At 44.0% G+C, this 18,084-nt stretch overlaps 1 protein-coding gene across 1 annotated transcript in view; it reads right to left on the bottom strand.

Moving 5' to 3' along the window:
• Nucleotides 1-16,086, bottom strand: part of LOC311117802 (ras-related protein Rab-27B) — a gene marked incomplete at its 3' end in the record, with an annotated part of 22,855 nt that extends 6,769 nt beyond the window's left edge. Inside the window, exons 1-2 of the mRNA XM_084192712.1 lie at nt 16,059-16,086; nt 6,159-6,260 (exon numbers count right to left, since the gene is read on the bottom strand). Coding sequence (XP_084048838.1) covers nt 6,159-6,241 — 83 coding nt within the window. The remainder of the gene's footprint in view (nt 1-6,158; nt 6,261-16,058) is intronic.
• Nucleotides 16,087-18,084: the final 1,998 nt, after the last annotated feature.

Genomic DNA, 18,084 nt, shown 5'->3' with positions numbered 1-18,084 from the left:
ACCAGGGTTGCACACACTGCAGCAGGGATTTTGGCCCACTCCTCCATACAGACCTTCTCCAGATCCTTCAGGTTTCGGGGCTGTCGCTGGGCAATACGGACTTTCAGCTCCCTCCAAAGATTTTCTATTGGGTTCAGGTCTGGAGACTGGCTAGGCCACTCCAGGACCTTGAGATGCCTCTTACGGAGCCACTCCTTAGTTGCCCTGGCTGTGTGTTTTGGGTCGTTGTCATGCTGGAAGACCCAGCCACGACCCATCTTCAATGCTCTTACTGAGGGAAGGAGGTTGTTGGCCAAGATCTCGCGATACATGGCCCCATCCATCCTCCCCTCAATACAATGCAGTCGTCCTGTCCCCTTTGCAGAAAAGCATCCCCAAAGAATGATGTTTCCATATCCATGCTTCACGGTTGGGATGGTGTTCTTGGGGTTGTACTCATCCTTCTTCTTCCTCCAAACAAGGCGAGTGGAGTTTAGACCAAAAAGCTCTATTTTTGTCTCATCAGACCACATGACCTTCTCCCATTCCTCCTCTGGTTCATCCAGATGGTCATTGGCAAACTTCAGACGGGCCTGGACATGCGCTGGCTTGAGCAGGGGGACCTTGCGTGCGCTGCAGGATTTTAATCCATGACGGCGTAGTGTGTTACTAATGGTTTTCTTTGAGACTGTGGTCCCAGCTCTCTTCAGGTCATTGACCAGGTCCTGCTGTGTTGTTCTGGGCTGATCCCTCACCTTCCTCATGATCATTGATGCCCCACAAGGTGAGATCTTGCATGGAGCCGCAGACCGAGGGTGATTGACCGTCATCTTGAACTTCTTCCATTTTCTAATAATTGTGCCAACAGTTGTTGCCTTCTCACCAAGCTGCTTGCCTATTGTCCTGTAGCCCATCCCAGCCTTGTGCAGGTCTACAACTGTATCCCTGATGTCCTTACACAGCTCTCTGGTGTTGGCCATTGTGGAGAGGTTGGAGTCTGTTTGATTGAGTGTGTGGACAGGTGTCTTTTATACAGGTAACGAGTTCAAACAGGTGCAGTTAATACAGGTAATGAGTGGAGAACAGGAGGGCTTCTTAAAGAAAATCTAACAGGTCTGTGAGAGCCGGAATTCTTACTGGTTGGTAGGTGATCAAATACTTATGTCATGCAATAAAATGCAAATGAATTACTTAAAAATCATACAATGTGATTTTCTGGATTTTTGTTTTAGATTCCGTCTCTCACAGTTGAAGTGTACCTATGATAAAAATTACAGACCTCTACATGCTTTGTAAGTAGGAAAACCTGCAAAATCGGTAGTGTATCAAATACTTGTTCTCCCCACTGTATTTCAAGGCCTACCTTCAAACTCAGTGCCTCTTTGCTTGACATCATGGGAAAATCAAAAGAAATCAGCCAAGTCCTCAGAAAACAAATTGTAGACCTCCACAAGTCTGGTTCATCCTTGGGAGCAATTTCCAAACGCCTGAAGGTAAAACATTCATCTGTACAAACAATAGTTCGCAAGTATAAACACCATGGGACCACGCAGCCGTCATACCGTTCAGGAAGGCGACGTGTTCTGTCTCCTAGAGATGAACGTACTTTGGTGCATAAAGTGCAAATCAATCCCAGAACAACAGCAAAGAACCTTGTGAAGATGCTGGAGGAAACAGGTACAAAAGTATCTATATCCACAGTAAAACGAGACCTATATCGACATAACCTGAAAGGCTGCTCAGCAAGGAAGAAGCCACTGCTCCAAAACCTCCATAAAAAAGCCAGACTATGGTTTGCAACTGCACATGGGGACAAAGATCGTACTTTTTGGAGAAATGTCCTCTGGTCTGATGAAACAAAAATAGAACTGTTTGGCTATAATGACCATCGTTATGTTTGGAGGAAAAAGGGGGTACCTTGCAAGCCGAAGAACACCATCCCAACTGTGAAACACGGGGGTGGCAGCATCATGCTGTGGGGGTGCTTTGCTGCAGGAGGAACTGGTACACTATACAAAATAGTTGGCATCATGAGGAAGGAAAATTATGTGGATATATTGAAGCAACATCTCAAGACATCAGTCAGGAAGTTAAAAAGCTTGGTCGCAAATGGGTCTTCCAAATGGACAACGACCCCAAGCATACTTCCAAAGTTGTGGCAAAATGGCTTAAGGACAACAAAGTCAAGGTATTGGAGTGGCCATCACAAAGCCCTGACCTCAATCCTATAGAACATTTGTGGGCAGAACTAAAAAAGTGTGTGCGAGCAAGGATGCCTAAAAACTTGACTCAGTTACACCAGCTCTGTCAGGAGGAATGGGCCAACATTCACCCAACTTAATGTGGGAAGCTTGTGGAAGGCTACCCGAAACGTTTGACCCAAATTAAACAATTTAAAGGCAATGCTACCAAATACTAATTGAGTGTATGTAAACTTCTGACCCACTGGGAATGTGATAAAAGCTTAAATAAATCATTCTCTACTATTATTCTGACATTTCAAATTCTTAAAATAAAGTGGTGATCCTAACTGACCTAAGACAGGAAATTATTACTAGGATTAAATGTCAGGAATTGTGAAAAACTGAGTTTAAATGTATTTGGCTAAGGTGTATATAAACTTCTGACTTCAACTGTACATTACCAAAAAAAACACAGCACAAAACAAAGGACATATAAACACTAAAAGCAGCACATCAACAATGCATATTAAAAGCAAAGTGCTCAAGGAAGTACTTGTATAGAAAGGTAGTCTTAATATATGAATAATATATATATATATACACACCCGGTCAAAAGTTTGGACACACCTACTCATTCAAGGGATATTCTTTATTTTTACTATTTTCTACATTGTAGAATAATAGTGAAGACATCAAAACTATGAAATAACACATATGGAATCATGTAGTAGCGAAAAAAGTGTTAAACAAATCAGAATATATTTTATATTTGAGATTCTTCAAAGTAGCCACCCTTTGCCTTGATGACAGCTTTGCACACTCTTGGCATTCTCTCAACCAGCTTCATGAGGTAGTCACCTGGAATGCATTTCATTTAACAGGTGTCTTCTTAAAAGTTAATTTGTGGAATTTCTTTCCTTCTTAATGCGTTTGAGCCAATTAGTTGTGTTGTGACAAGGGGGGGGGGGGGGTATACAGAAGATAGCCCTATTTGGTGAAAGACAAAGTCCATATTATGGCAAGAACAGCTCAAATAAGCAAAGAGAAACTACAGTCCATCATTACTTTAAGACATGAAGGTCAGTCAATACGGAACATTTCAAGAACTTTGAAAGTTTCTTCAAGAGCAGTCGCAAAAACCATCAAGCGCTATGATGAATCTGCCTCTCATGAGGACCGCCACAGGAATGGAAGACCCAGAGTCACCTCTGCTGCAGAGGATACATTCATTAGAGTTACCAGCCTAAGAAATTGCAGCCCAAATAAATGCTTCAGAGTTCATGTAACAGACACATCAACATCAACTGTTCAGAGGAGACTGCGTTAATCAGGCCTTCATGGTCGAATTGCTGCAAAGAAACCCCTACCCCCGGCAGGGATGTAGCTCAGTTGGTACAGCGTGGCGTTTGTAACGCCAGGGTTGTGGGTTCGATTCCCACGGGGTGCCAGTATGAAAAATAAAAAAATAAAAAATGTATGCACTCACTAACTGTAAGTCGCTCTGGATAAGAGCGTCTGCTAAATGACAAAAATTTAATGTAAAATGTAATAATAAGAAGAGACTTGCTTGGGCCAAGAAACACGAGCAATGGACATTAGACCGGTGGAAATCTGTCCTTTGGTCTGATGAGTCAAAATTTTAGATTTTTGGTTCCACCCGCCGTGTCTTTGTGAGACGCAGAGTAGGTGAATGGATGATCTCCGCATGTGTGGTTCCCACCGTGAAGCATGTAGGAGGAGGTGTTATGGTGTGGGGTGCTTTGCTGGTGACACTGTCTGTGATTTATTTAGAATTCAAGGCACACTTAACCAGCATGGCTACCACAGCATTCTGCAGCGATACGCCATCCCATCTGGTTTGGCCTTAGTGGGACTACCATTGGTTTTTCAACAGGACAATGACCCAACACACCTCCAGGCTGTGTAAGGGCTATTTGACCAAGAAGGAGAGTGATGGAGTGCTGCATCAGATGACCTGGCCTCCACAATCCCCTGACCTCAACCCAATTGAGATGGTTTGGGATGAGTTGGACCGCAGAGTGAAGGAAAAGCAGCCAACAAGTGCTCAGCATATGTGGGAACTCCTTTAAGACTGTTGGAAAAGCATTCCAGGTGAAGCTGGTTGAGAGAATGCCAAGAGTGTTCAAAACTGTCATCAAGGTAAAGGGGTGGCTAATTTGAAGAATCAAAAATAAAAAATATATTTTGATTTGTTTAACACTTTTTTGGTTACTACATGATTCCATCTGTGTTATTCCATAGTTTTGATGTCTTCACTATTATTCTACAATGTAGAAAATAGTAAAAATAAAGAAAAACTTTTGAATGAGTAGGTGTGTCCAAACTTTTGACTGGTGCTGTATATATATACACAGTATATATATATATATACATACAGTATATTAATAACATATGATATACTGTGTACCTGTGGAGAAAGGTAGTTTTTTCCAGAGCATACAGTGCCTTCAGAAAGTATTCACACCCCTTTATTTTTTCCACATTTTGATGGGATGAAATTGATTTAATTGATTTTTTTTGTCAACGGTCTATAAAATACTAATGTCAAAGTAGAAGAAAAATTCAAACATTTGAAAATAAAAAATATGAAAAATAAAACAGTAACATCTTGCTTACATAAGTATTCAACCCCCTGAGTCAATAGATGTTAGAATCACCTTTAGCAGCGATTACAGCTGTGAGTCTTTCTGGGTCAGTCTCTAAAAGCTTTGCACACCTGGATTGTAAAATAAAATATATATATTCTTCAAGCTCTGTCAAGTTGGTTGTTGATCATTGGTAGACAATCATTTACAAGTCTTGCCATAGATATTGAAGCCAATTTAAGTCAAAACTGTAACTATGCCAGGAACATTCAACGTCGTCTTGGTAAGCAACTCCAGCGTTGATTTGGCCTTGTGTTTTAGGTCATTGTCCTGGTGAAGTGTTGTGTTGGATTTGCCCCAAACATAACGCTTTGTATTCAGGACATAAAGTTAATTTCTTTGGCACATTTTTTGCAGTTTTACTTTAGTGTCTTATTGCAAACAGGATGCATGTTTTTATTCTGTACAGGCTTCCTTCTTTTCACTCTGTCATTTAGTTTAGTATTGTGGAGTAACTACAATGTTGTTTTCTCCTATCACAGCCATTAAACTCTGTAACTGTTTTAAAGTCACCATTGGCCTCATGATGAAATCCCTGAGCGGTTTCCTTCCTCTCCGGCAACTGAGTTAGAAGGACACCTGTATCTTTGTTGTGACTGGGTATATTGATACACCATCCAAAGTGTAATTAACAACTTCACCAACTTCACGTGTATACTCTGTAGCTCAGCTGGTAGAGCACGGCGCTTGTAACGCCAAGGTAGTGGGTTCGATCCCCAGGACCACCCATACACAAAAAAAAATGTATGCACGCAAGACTGTAAGTCGCTTTGGATAAAAGCGTCTGCTAAATGGCATATTATTATATTATTATTATGCTCAAAGGGATATTCAATGTCTGCTTTTTTTTAATTTTACCCATCTACCAATAGGTGCCCTTCTTTGCAAGGCATTGGAAAACCTCCCTGGTCTTTGTGGTTGAATCTGTGTTTGAAATTGTATGTATGGGGTACAGAGATGAGGTAGTCATTCAAAAAATCATGTTAAACACTGTTATTGCACACAGAGTGAGTCTATGCAACTTATGTGACTTGTTAAGCACATTTTTACTCCTGAATGTATTTAGGCTTGCCATATCAAAGGGGTTGAATACTTATTGACTCAAGACATTTCAGCTTTTCATTTTTAATTAATTTGTCAATTTCTATAAAAACATCATTCCACTTTGACATTATAGGGTATTGTGTGTAGGCCAGTGACACAAAATCTCAATTTACTCAATTTTAAATTCAGGCTGTAACACAACAAAAAATGTGGAAAAAGTCAAGGGGTGTGAATACTTTCTGAAGACAGTGTAATACATATCTAATATAACTAGTTGTGTGTTTACCTGTAGAGAAACGTAGTCTTCCCTACTCCAGAGTCCCCCAGAGCCAGGAGCTTGATGAGGTAATCATAGTCCCCATCAGTCATCGTGCTGACCGCGCTGAACCTGGAGTAAACAAACAAACAAACATGAATTAGTCATTTTTTAGAGCGTTTGGTATGACGCGACTGGGAATTGAACCCACAAACCTTCCAATCTCAGGACAGACACTTTAACCACAAGGCCACTGAGCGGGTGCGTGAAATCAGACTGCCGCTTCATTCCAACCCTTCTAAAAGACAAACATACACTTACAGGTTGGGGGGAAAAACAAAGGGAATTGGCCTGGTGCAAGTAAAGGTTTGTCAAACAGACTGAAGTGAAACATAAATGGTATCGAAACAGCCCAAAGCAAAACAGCCTGACCTATTAAGCCATGCCTCCTAATAACCAACAGAACTTTATTTGATCCAATGAAATCTAACAGATGAGAAGATCAAACCAGACAAAACGTGTTCCAGTCAGAAAAGAACAGTAGCTCACTAACGTAATGTAGTCATCGCATCTCCCGCTAACAGTTTGACCTCGGGTCTAGTTCACTGCTCACGTGGAACATAAAAAACATCCACCATTACCACGTCTACGAGAGGCAGCATTCTCAGTTTGAGTAAGTCTAGACTAAATCGCATTTGTCTCTTTACAGCGCACGCACGCGCCCGCACGCCTGCCACCACGTGATTTGGTTATTTTTAGGAGACAATTAGCGTTCCTGTTATTGGTGTGAACACTGATTTTGTTGTAGGCTACGTGAGGAAACTTAAGGAGCCAGCGATATGAAAGGAAAGAGTTGTCTGATGGCATGTCAGACTAGACATTCCTTCAGTCTTCAACACTTTAAAAGGTCCAGTGCTGCCGATTTTTATCTCAATATCAAATCATTTCTGGGTAACAGTTAAGTACCTTACTGTGATTATGTTCAATAAAAATGTACAAAAATAAACAAAAATAGCTTGTTAGCAAAGAATTTCTCAAGGAATACTTTTTCTAGGGCCGTGGGAGTGGTCTGAGTGGGGAGGGGAAACTGAAAACTAGCTGTTATTGGCAGAGAGGGTTGTAACTCTCTTTCTTATTGGTCTATTAACTCATTTACCGCCTGGTGATGTCATCAGGCAGGTCAAAACTCCCTCCCACCAAAACTGGCTGAAACTTCTGGCTGTCTTTTCAAACAGCTCTTACACCAAATGGGCATTATCATAATTTTCACAATTTCACAGTATTGTTCCAACCTTATAGTGTGGAAATATATATAAAACACAGGAAATTCATGTTTTTGACTGCACTGGGTCTTTAAATTATGTGCCGGGATCTCTGGTCTAGTGGTAGCTCTCTGGGTAGTCACATAACCGTGAGGTTCAAGCCCTGTCTCTGGGTAGTCACATAACCGTGAGGTTCAAGCCCTGTCTCTGGGTAGTCACATAACCGTGAGGTTCAAGCCCTGTCTCTGGGTAGTCACATAACCGTGAGGTTCAAGCCCTGTCTCTGGGTAGTCACATAACCGTGAGGTTCAAGCCCTGTCTGTGGGTAGTCACATAACCGTGAGGTTCAAGCCCTGTCTCTGGGTAGTCACATAACTGTGAGGTTCAAGCCCTGTCTCTGGGTAGTCACATAACTGTGAGGTTCAAGCCCTGTCTCTGGGTAGTCACATAACTGTGAGGTTCAAGCTCTGTCTCTGGGTAGTCACATAACCGTGAGGTTCAAGCCCTGTCTCTGGGTAGTCACATAACCGTGAGGTTCAAGCCCTGTCTCTGGGTAGTCACATAACCGTGAGGTTCAAGCCCTGTCTCTGGGTAGTCACATATCCTGAGGTTCAAGCCCTGTGTCACGATCGTCGATAGATGATGCGGACCAAGGCGCAGCGTGATAAGCGTACATACTTTATTCAGTACTGACACGAACAAAACAACAAACGAAACGTGAAGTCCTAGGTTAATAACACAAACCTTAACGGAACAAGATCCCACAATAAACTGGTGCCAACAGGCTGCCTAAGTATGGTCCCCAATCAGAGACAACGAGCTACAGCTGTCTCTGATTGGGAACCACCCTGGCCAACATAGAAACTAAACGATCTAGAACACAACATAGAAAACTATAACATAGAAAGATCCACACCCTGGCTCAACAATTAAGAGTCCCCAGAGCCAGGGCGTGACACCCTGTCTCTGGGTAGTCACATATCCCGAGGTTCAAGCCCTGTCTCTGGGTAGTCACATAACCGTGAGGTTATATCACTCTACTAATTATCTCTCTCTCCTTTCCACACTGTTCTTTCAAAGTCACAAGCATTTCGCTACACCCGCAATAACATCTGCTAAATAAGTGTATGTGACCAATACAATTTGATTTGATTTGAATAATAAAGGAGATCGGAATTCTGATGCTGAAGGAAGAAGAAAATGACAAAACACTATTTTTATGGCAGGGGTCAGAGGTTAGACTGTGGCCCTCTGGGAAAGGGCCTGGGAGCCCGTAGAGAGGGCGTATTAGATTTAGATTTACATCATTTAGCAGACGCTCTTATCCAGAGCGACTTACAGGAGCAATTAGGGTTAAGTGCCTTGCTCAAGGGCACATCGACAGATTTTTCACCTAGTCGTATCATGGGGAGACAGTATACAGTGTGCGTGTGTACATTGTGCAATGCTATCCAATGTGATCTCACTCAGAAGATGTGGCACATGATCTCTTCCTCACATCGTCTCATCCCCATGAGGCATCAGGCGCTCCTCTGGCTGGATGGGAAAGCAGAGACACTGGTCCTGACTATACACTCTGCCTGTTCTGCCCTGTTCCAGTACCTCCTACCCTAGTTGCTACGCAAGGTCTACAGAACACAAGGTCTACAGAACACAAGGTCAACAGAACACAAGGTCAACAGAACACAAGGTCTACAGAACACAAGGTCAACAGAACACAATATCTACAGAACACAAGGTCAACAGAACACAAGGTCTACAGAACACAAGGTCAACAGAACACAATATCTACAGAACACAAGGTCAACAGAACACAAGGTCTACAGAACACAAGGTCAACAGAACACAAGGTCTACAGAACACAAGGTCTACAGAACACAAGGTCAACAGAACACAAGGTCTACAGAACACAAGGTCTACAGAACACAAGGTCAACAGAACACAAGGTCAACAGAACACAATATCTACAGAACACAAGGTCAACAGAACACAATGTCTACAGAACACAAGGTCTACAGAACACAAGGTCTACAGAACACAATATCTACAGAACACAAGGTCAACAGAACACAAGGTCTACAGAACACAAGGTCAACAGAACACAAGGTCAACAGAACACAAGGTCTACAGAACACAAGGTCTACAGAACACAAGGTCTACAGAACACAAGGTCAACAGAACACAAGGTCAACAGAACACAAGGTCTACAGAACACAAGGTCTACAGAACACAAGGTCTACAGAACACAAGGTCAACAGAACACAAGGTCTACAGAACACAAGGTCAACAGAACACAAGGTCAACAGAACACAAGGTCAACAGAACACAAGGTCTACAGAACACAAGGTCAACAGAACACAAGGTCTACAGAACACAAGGTCAACAGAACACAAGGTCTACAGAACACAAGGTCTACAGAACACAAGGTCTACAGAACATCCAGATTGTCCATCCTAGCATTCCATTTAGAATGCATTCCCTACACATTGCTTAATTCCAAGAAGTATGCTGGAACAGAGACCCAGTTTCCTAGCAGCTCTTTAATTGATGTTGTTAACCAGCCCTGGAGGGAGAGAGGGAAAGGAGGAGGCCGCCCAACTCATTGATCCATTGTCAGAGCATGGCCAGTGAGGACTCATGATGTGATTAGTGGCTGATCAGTGGACCTCACTGTCCCTCAGGGGACACATCTGTTGTCAGCAGTAGTAAAGTTCAGGTGAGTGCAGTCACTGAGGCTTCCTCCTTTACAAACACATCTATTTTCTCACTTTGTGTACACCAAAATAACCCAATGAGTCTGCGTGATTACAATGCTTCACTGCATGCACGTACAAGTGTGAGGTGTTAAATGGAAATGTGTTTTTTGCACATCCCAACTCCCCCTTAAACACCCCCAGAGAGAAGGGTCACAGACAGGGATCAGCCATGATTGACGGCGAACCTGGGGTTAAGTCCCTTGCTCAAGGGCAGATTGACAGATTTTCTTCACCTAGTCGGCTCAGGGATTCGAACTAGCAACCTTTGCCCAACACTCCCAACGCTCTGACCGCTATGCTACCTGCCACCCCATTTTTTTTTCACCAACCGCTTACTAGGGTTTTGATTAGGGTTAGGTTTAAGGTCAATTGAACATCTACTGAACATCTACAAACACTCTATTTGCAGCTATCCAAATGAAGTGATACCGTTTTCTATTCTGGAGTAGTTTCAGTATAGATTCTATTCTGGAGTAGTTTCTGTATAGATTCTATTGTGGAATAGTTTCTGTATACAGTGCATTCGGAAAGTATTCAGACACCCTTGACTTTTTCCACATTTTGTTATGTTACAGCCTTATTCTAAAATGGATTAAATTGTTTTCCCCCAATCTACAGACAACACCCCATGATGACAAACCAAAAACTGGTTTTTAGAATATTTTGTAAATGTATACAGCTATTTTCAGGTTTCTCCAGAGATGTTAGATCGGGTTCAAGTCCGGGCTCTGGCTGGGCCACTCAAGGACATTCAGAGACTTGTCCCGAAGCCACTCCTGCGTTGTCTTGGCTGTGTGCTTAGGGTCGTTGTCCTGTTGGAAGGTGAACCTTCGCCCCAGTCTGAGGTCCTGAGCGCTCTGGAGCAGGTTTTCATCAAGGATCTCTCTGTACTTTGCTCCGTTCATCTTTGCCTCGATCCTGACTAGTCTCCCAGTCCCTGCCACTGAAAAACATCCCCACAGCATGATGCTGCCACCACCTTGCTTCACCGTAGGGATGGTGCCAGGTTTCCTCCAGATGTGACACTTGGCAATCAGGCCAAAGAGTTAAATCTTGGTTTCATCAGACCAGAGAATCTTGTTTCTCATGGTCTGAGAAGTGGCTTCCGTCTGGCCACTCTACCATTAAGGCCTTATTGGTGGAGTGCTGCAGAGATGGTTGTCCTTCTGGAAGGTTCTCCCATCTCCACAGAGGAACTCTAGAGCTCTGTCAGAGTGACCATCGGGTTCTTGGTCACCTCTCTGACCAAGGCCCTTCTCCCCAGATTGCTCAGTTTTGCCGGTGGGCCAGCTCTAGGAAGAGTCTTGGTGGTTCTAAACTTCTTCCATTTAAGAATGATGGAGGGCACTGTGTTCTTGGGGACCTTCAAAGCTGCAGACATTTTTTGGTACCCTTCCCCAGATCTGTGCCTCGACGCAATCCTGTCTCGGAGCATGCACTGTCAACTGTGGGACCTTATATAGACAGGTGTGTGCCTTTCCAAATCATGTCCAATCAATTGAATTTACCACAGGTGGACTCCAATCAAGTTGTAGAAACATCTCAAGGATGACCAATGGAAACAGGATGCACCTGAGCAAAATTTTGAGTATCATAGCAAAGGGTTGGAATACTTATGTCAATAAGGTATTTCAGTTTTTAATTTTTTATAATTTTAGCTAAATTTCAACAACAAAAAAATGTTTTTCGCTTTGTCATTATGGGGTATTGCGTGTAGATTGCTGAGGATTTCTATTTATTTAATCCATTTTAGAATAAGGCTGTAACGTAACAAAATGTGGAAAAAGGGTAGGTGAGAGTAGACTCCCCCTCCCCGTCTACCACGCATGACTCCAACTCCATCATCAAGTTTTGCTGACGACACAACGGTGGTGGGCCTGATCACCAACGGCGAGAGAGCCTACAGGGAGGAGGTCAGAGACCTGGTGGTGCCAGGACAACAACCTCTCCCTCAACGTCAGCAAGACCAATGAGCTGATCGTGGAGTACGGGAAAAACAGGGGGTGCACACCCCCCCCATCCACATCGACACAGAGGAGAGGGTCGAGAGCTTCAAGTTCCTCGGTGTCAACATCACATGGTCCTCTCACACCAGAACAATCGGCACGCCTCTTCTTCCTCAGGAACCTTTACAGCTGCATCATCAAGAGCATCCCGACTTTGTATTCTAGGTGATGTGGTTTTCTGCGGTGACACATGCTGGCTGTTGCTCGAGAAGCTATTGATCACTATCAAAGGTGGCTGGCTCCGGAAGAACAGGTCTGGGGTCGATGTGTGCGTGTGTGTGTGTGTGTGTGTATGTGCGTGCGTGCGTGTGTATGTGTCTGAGAGAGTGTGTGTGTGTGTGAGTGAGTTTCACGTCTGGCACATTCCCACTGTTTCTGAGTGCATTTCAGAGAGCTTTTTTCTCTCACCACCATGTCGGTCAATACTGCTATCTGTGTATCTGGCAATTAATACTGAAACAAACAGAAATGTCTTGCCCACACGCTCAATACCAATACATATTTATTCATATTCCCTGTAAAAAAAAAAAAAAACGTGTCTGTCCGTTTCATTGATTTAAATCAGGGATGGGTAACTTTGATGGGAGTGGGGGCCACAAAAAATTGGACCTCATCATGAGGGGCTTTAGTGGCTCGCGGGTCTGCGTACCCACATCCATAACCACACATGGAGTCAGAGCCGGCCTTTTGGGGGGACCTAAGTGAAATGTTGTTGGGATGAGTTGGACCGCAGATTGAAGGAAAAGCAGCCAACAAGTGCTCAGCATATGTGGGAACATCTTCAAGACTGTTGGAAAAGCATTCCAGGTGAAGCTGGTTCAGAGAATGCCAAGAGTGTGCAAAGCTGTCATCAAGGCAAAGGGTGGCTACTTTGAAGAATCTCAAATATAAAATATATTTTGATTTGTTTAACACTTTTTTGGTTACTACATGATTCCATATGTGTTATTTCATAGTTTTGATGTATTCACTATTATTCTACAATGTAGAAAATAGTAAAAATAAAGAAAAACCCTGGAATGAGTCGGTGTGTCCAAACTTTTGACTGGCACTGTATATATTTTTTTTATCTGGTTCATTATTTCAGATATAGTCATGTTACTGCAATACAAGGTGCTGAAAGGGTTGATAACAAAATAACTTGAATCACCCATAATTAACTTGTTAAAACAACATGCAGCAACACTGCAGGGTGTTTGGGGTGTGTTTGTCAAACAGCGGAGGAACCCAAGCAGTGAAACAACTTTAGGCGTATTATTAGGTTTAGAAACAATGAGATAATTTGCATGTCAATACCATTTAAATGAATTACAACAAACTGCCCTTTCAGACAAATAAGGTGAAAATTCAGAGTCCCAAATGGTACCCTATTCCCTATATAGTGCACTACTTTTAACCAGAACCGCTGGTCAAAAGTAGTGCACTGTGAAGAGAACAGGGTGCCGTTTGGGACGTACATAAAGTAAACCGGCTGTAGGTCTGTAACATCATGTAAATGTCATGTCATGGGGTCGGGGTTGTGTTTAGCCTAGCTAAACCCACATCCCAAATGGCACCCTATTTAGTGCACTACTTTTGACCAGAGCCCTATGGACCATGGTCAAAAGCCATTTGGGAAACAGAGGATGTATCAGCAGTTAAAGACAAGTTGTTCTCTGTGTCCTCTTCTCTGAGAGATGAGCCACAAGCAGTCATTCAATATGTTGCAATGTCACATGCTGCCTTGCCTTATCAGTTAGAGAGAGAGAATCTGATAATATACTGTATCACTTGAAATGTGTATCATTTTGAAAACCTTTGTGAGCGCAATGTTTACTGTTCATTTGTAATTGTTTTTTGTCATCTCACTTTTGTTTTTTTTACTTTGGAAATGCAAACGTTTCCCTGAGAGAGAGAGAGAGAGAGAGAGAGAGAGAGAGAGAGAGAGAGAGAGAGAGAGAGAGAGAGAGAGAGAGAGAGAGAGAGAGAGAGAGAGAGAGAGAGAGAGAGAGAGAGAGAGAGAGAGAGAGAGAGAGAGGGCATTAGTGAGTGTAAGAGCAGAGAACCCTGACGTAATGACACGTGTTTGTCACCTATTTATATTCAAACAGTTCATTAAACTCCATTCATTCCGTATTAGGACATGTTCAGACAGCGGTGCTGACAACACTATTAGGACACACTGTAGCATGCAGTGCATTCGGAAAGTATTCAGACCCCTTAAAGTTTTTCCACATTTTGTAACGTTACAGCCTTATTCTAAAATGTATAACATTTTTGTTTTCCCTCATCAATCTACACACAGTACCCCATAATGACAAAGCAAAAACAGTTTTTTTGAAATTTCTGCAAATGTATAAAAAAACAATGGAATTATCACATTTACATAAGTATTCAGACCCTTTACTCAGTACTTTGTTGAAGCACCTTTGGCAGTGATTACAGCACTGAGTCTTCTTGGGTATGACGCTACAAGCTTGGCACACCTGTATTTGGGGAGTTTCTCCCATTCTTCTCTGCAGATCCTCTCAAGCTCTGTCAGGTTGGATGGGGAGCGTCACTGCACAGCTATTTTCAGGTCTCTCCAGAGATGTTCGATCAGGTTCAAGTCCGGGCTCTGGCTGGGCCACTCAAGGACATTCAGAGACTTGTCCCGAAGCCACTCCTGCGTTGTCTTGGCTCTGTGCTTAGGGTCGTTGTCCTGTTGGAAGGTGAACCTTCGCCCCAGTCTGAGGTCCTGAGCGCTCTGGAGCAGGTTTTCATCAAGAATCTCTCTGTACTTTGCTCCGTTAATCTTTGCCTCGATCCTGACTAGTCTCCCAGTCCCTACCGCTGAAAAACATCTCTACAGCATGATGTTGCCACTACCATGCTTCACCGTAGGGATGGTGCCAGGTTTCCTCCACATGTGACACTTGGCATTCTGGCCAAAGAGTTCAATCTTGGTTTCATCAGACCAGAGAATCTTGTTTCTCATGGTCTGAGAGTCCTTTAGGTGCCTTTTGGCAAACTCCAAGCGGGCTGTCATGTGCCTTTTACTGAGGAGTGGCTTCTGTCTGGCCACTCTACCATAAAGGCCTGATTGGTGGAGTGCTGCAGAGATGGTTGTCCTTCTGGAAGGTTCTCCCATCTCCACAGAGGAACTCTGGAGCTCTGTCAGAGTGACCATCGGGTTCTTGGTCACCTCCCTGACCAAGGCCCTTCTCCCCCGATTGCTCAATTTGGCCGGGCGGCCAGCTCTAGGAAGAGTCTTGGTGGTTCCAAACTTCTTCCATTTAACATTGATGAAGGCCACTGTGTTCTTGGGGACCTTCAATGCTGCAGACATTTTTTGGTGCCCTTCCCCAGATCTGTGCCTCAACACAATCTACGGACAATTCCTTCGACCTCATGGCTTGGTTTTTGCTCTGACATGCACTGTCAACTGTGGGACCTTATATAGACAGGTGTGTGCCTTTCCAAATCATGTCCAATCAATTGAATTTACCACAGGTGGACTCCAATCAAGTTGTAGAAACATCTCAAGGATGATCAATGGAAACAGGATGCACAAGCTCAATTTTGAGTCTCTTTGCAAAGGGTCTGAATACTTATGTAAATAAGGTATTTCTGCTTTTCAACTCTGAACCTCTCCTCCCAAACCACAGCCCAACTCTCACACACTAAACTCTGAACCTCTCCTCCCAAACCACAGCCCAACTCTCACACACTAAAACTCTGAACCTCTCCTCCCAAACCACAGCCCAACTCTCACACACTAAAACTCTAAACCTCTCCTCCCAAACCCATATACTTCACACACTAAAACTGTCCTCTCGACTTAAACCTTCTATGGTAGGTCTGAAGTATTCAACCTCTACTGCCTTCCCTCTCTCTCCCCTGACGAGGTCCTTCCAGCCAGAGAGAGTAAAACAGGATCCTCCTTACCGTTTTAGCTCTGTGCCTTTCACTGAAACCAGCCCTTAACCCCAGTAGCAGCAGCAGTAGCTCCTTATCTTCCAAACCACCAGCCCTGTACGGTGAGCCAGCCGACTAAACTGTAGCACCAGCGCTGTAGGCCACACCCCTGGCTGCAGGCCACACCCCTGGCTGTAGGCCACACCCCTGGCTGCAGGCCACACCCCTGGCTGCAGGCCACACCCCTGGCTGCAGGCTAAGCCCACTATGGTCATGCTGCAGATTGATGTTTTCTCTCTCTCTCTCTCTCTCAATTCAATTTTAATTTTAAGGGCTTTATTGGCATGGGAAACGTGTGTTAACATTGCCAAAGCAAGTGAAGTAGATAGTAAACAAAAGTGAAATAAACAATAAATATTAACAGTAAACATTACACTCAGAAGTTCCAAAAGAATAAAGATATTTCAAATGTCATATTATGTCTATATACAGTGTTGTAACAATGTGCAAATAGTTAATGTACAAATGGGAAAATAAATCAACATAAATATGGGTTGTATTTACAATGGTGTTTGTTCTTCACTGGTTGCCCTTTTCTTGTGGCAACAGGTCACAAATATTGCAGCTGTGATAGCACACTGTGGATTTTCACCCAGTAGATAAGGGAGTTTATCCTAATTGGATTTGTTTAGTTTTTTCAAATTCTTTGTGGATCTCTGTAATCTGAGGGAAATATGTGTCTCTAATATGGTCATACATTTGGCATTAGGTTAGGAAGTGCAGCTCAGTTTCCATCTAATTCAAGTATTTTTTGCCAGATCCTAATTGGTATGTCGAATTTTATATTCCTTTTGATGGCATAGAAGGCCCTTCTTGCCTTGTCTCTCAGATCGTTCACAGCTTTGTGGAAGTTACCTGTGGCGCTGATGTTTAGGCCGAGGTATGTATCGTTTTTGGAGTGCTCTAGGGCAACGGGGTCTGATGTTTAGGCCGAGGTATGTATAGTTTTTGGTGAGCTCTAGGGCAACGGGGTCTGATGTTTAGGCCGAGGTATGTATAGTTTTTGGTGAGCTCTAGGGCAACGGGGTCTGATGTTTAGGCCGAGGTATGTATAGTTTTTGGTGAGCTCTATGGCAACGGGGTCTGATGTTTAGGCCGATGTATGTATAGTTTTTGGTGAGCTCTATGGCAACGGGGTCTGATGTTTAGGCCGATGTATGTATAGTTTTTGGTGAGCTCTATGGCAACGGGGTCTGATGTTTAGGCCGATGTATGTATAGTTTTTGGTGAGCTCTATGGCAACGGGGTCTGATGTTTAGGCCGATGTATGTATAGTTTTTGGTGAGCTCTATGGCAACGGGGTCTAGATGGAACTTGTATTCGCGGTCCTGGCAACTGGACCTTTTTTGGAACCCCATTATTTTTGTCTTTCTGAGATTTACTGTCAGGGCCCAGGTCTGACAGAATCTGTGCAGATTCTCTTTTTCTCGCTCTCTGTTTCTGTGTGTGTAAGGAAGGGGTGGGGCTGACAGGCCAGGGGGTGGGGCTGACAGGCCAGGGGGTGGAACTGACAGGCCAGGGGGTGGGGCTGACAGGCCAGGGGGTGGGGCTGACAGGCCAGGGGGTGGGGCTGACAGGCCAGGGGGTGGGGCTGACAGGCCAGGGGGTGGGACTGACAGGCCAGGGGGTGGGGCTGACAGGCCAGGGGGTGGGACTGACAGGCCAGGGGGTGGGACTGACAGGCCAGGGGGTGGGGCTGACAGGCCAGGGGGTGGGGCTAACAGGCCAGGGGGTGGGGCTGACAGGCCAGGGTGGGACTGACAAGACAGGGGGTGGGGCTGACAGGCCAGGGGGTGGGGCTGACAGGCCAGAGGGTGGGGCTGACAGGCCACCTGAGTTTGAGACAGGGCTGTCAGCTAGATAGCCTGACCTGAGTTTGGGACACAGGGCTGTCAGCTAGATAGCCTGACCTGAGTTCGAGATACAGTGATGTAGTGGTTATTACTGACCTGAGTTTGAGACACAGTGATGGGCATGAGTACTCGAACGGACATCA

The sequence above is a fragment of the Coregonus lavaretus genome (assembly GCF_964263955.1).
Source record: "Coregonus lavaretus genome assembly, contig: HAP1_SCAFFOLD_1899, whole genome shotgun sequence".
Lineage (NCBI taxonomy): Eukaryota > Metazoa > Chordata > Actinopteri > Salmoniformes > Salmonidae > Coregonus > Coregonus lavaretus.
This window is presented reverse-complemented; position numbering and strand designations above follow the sequence as displayed.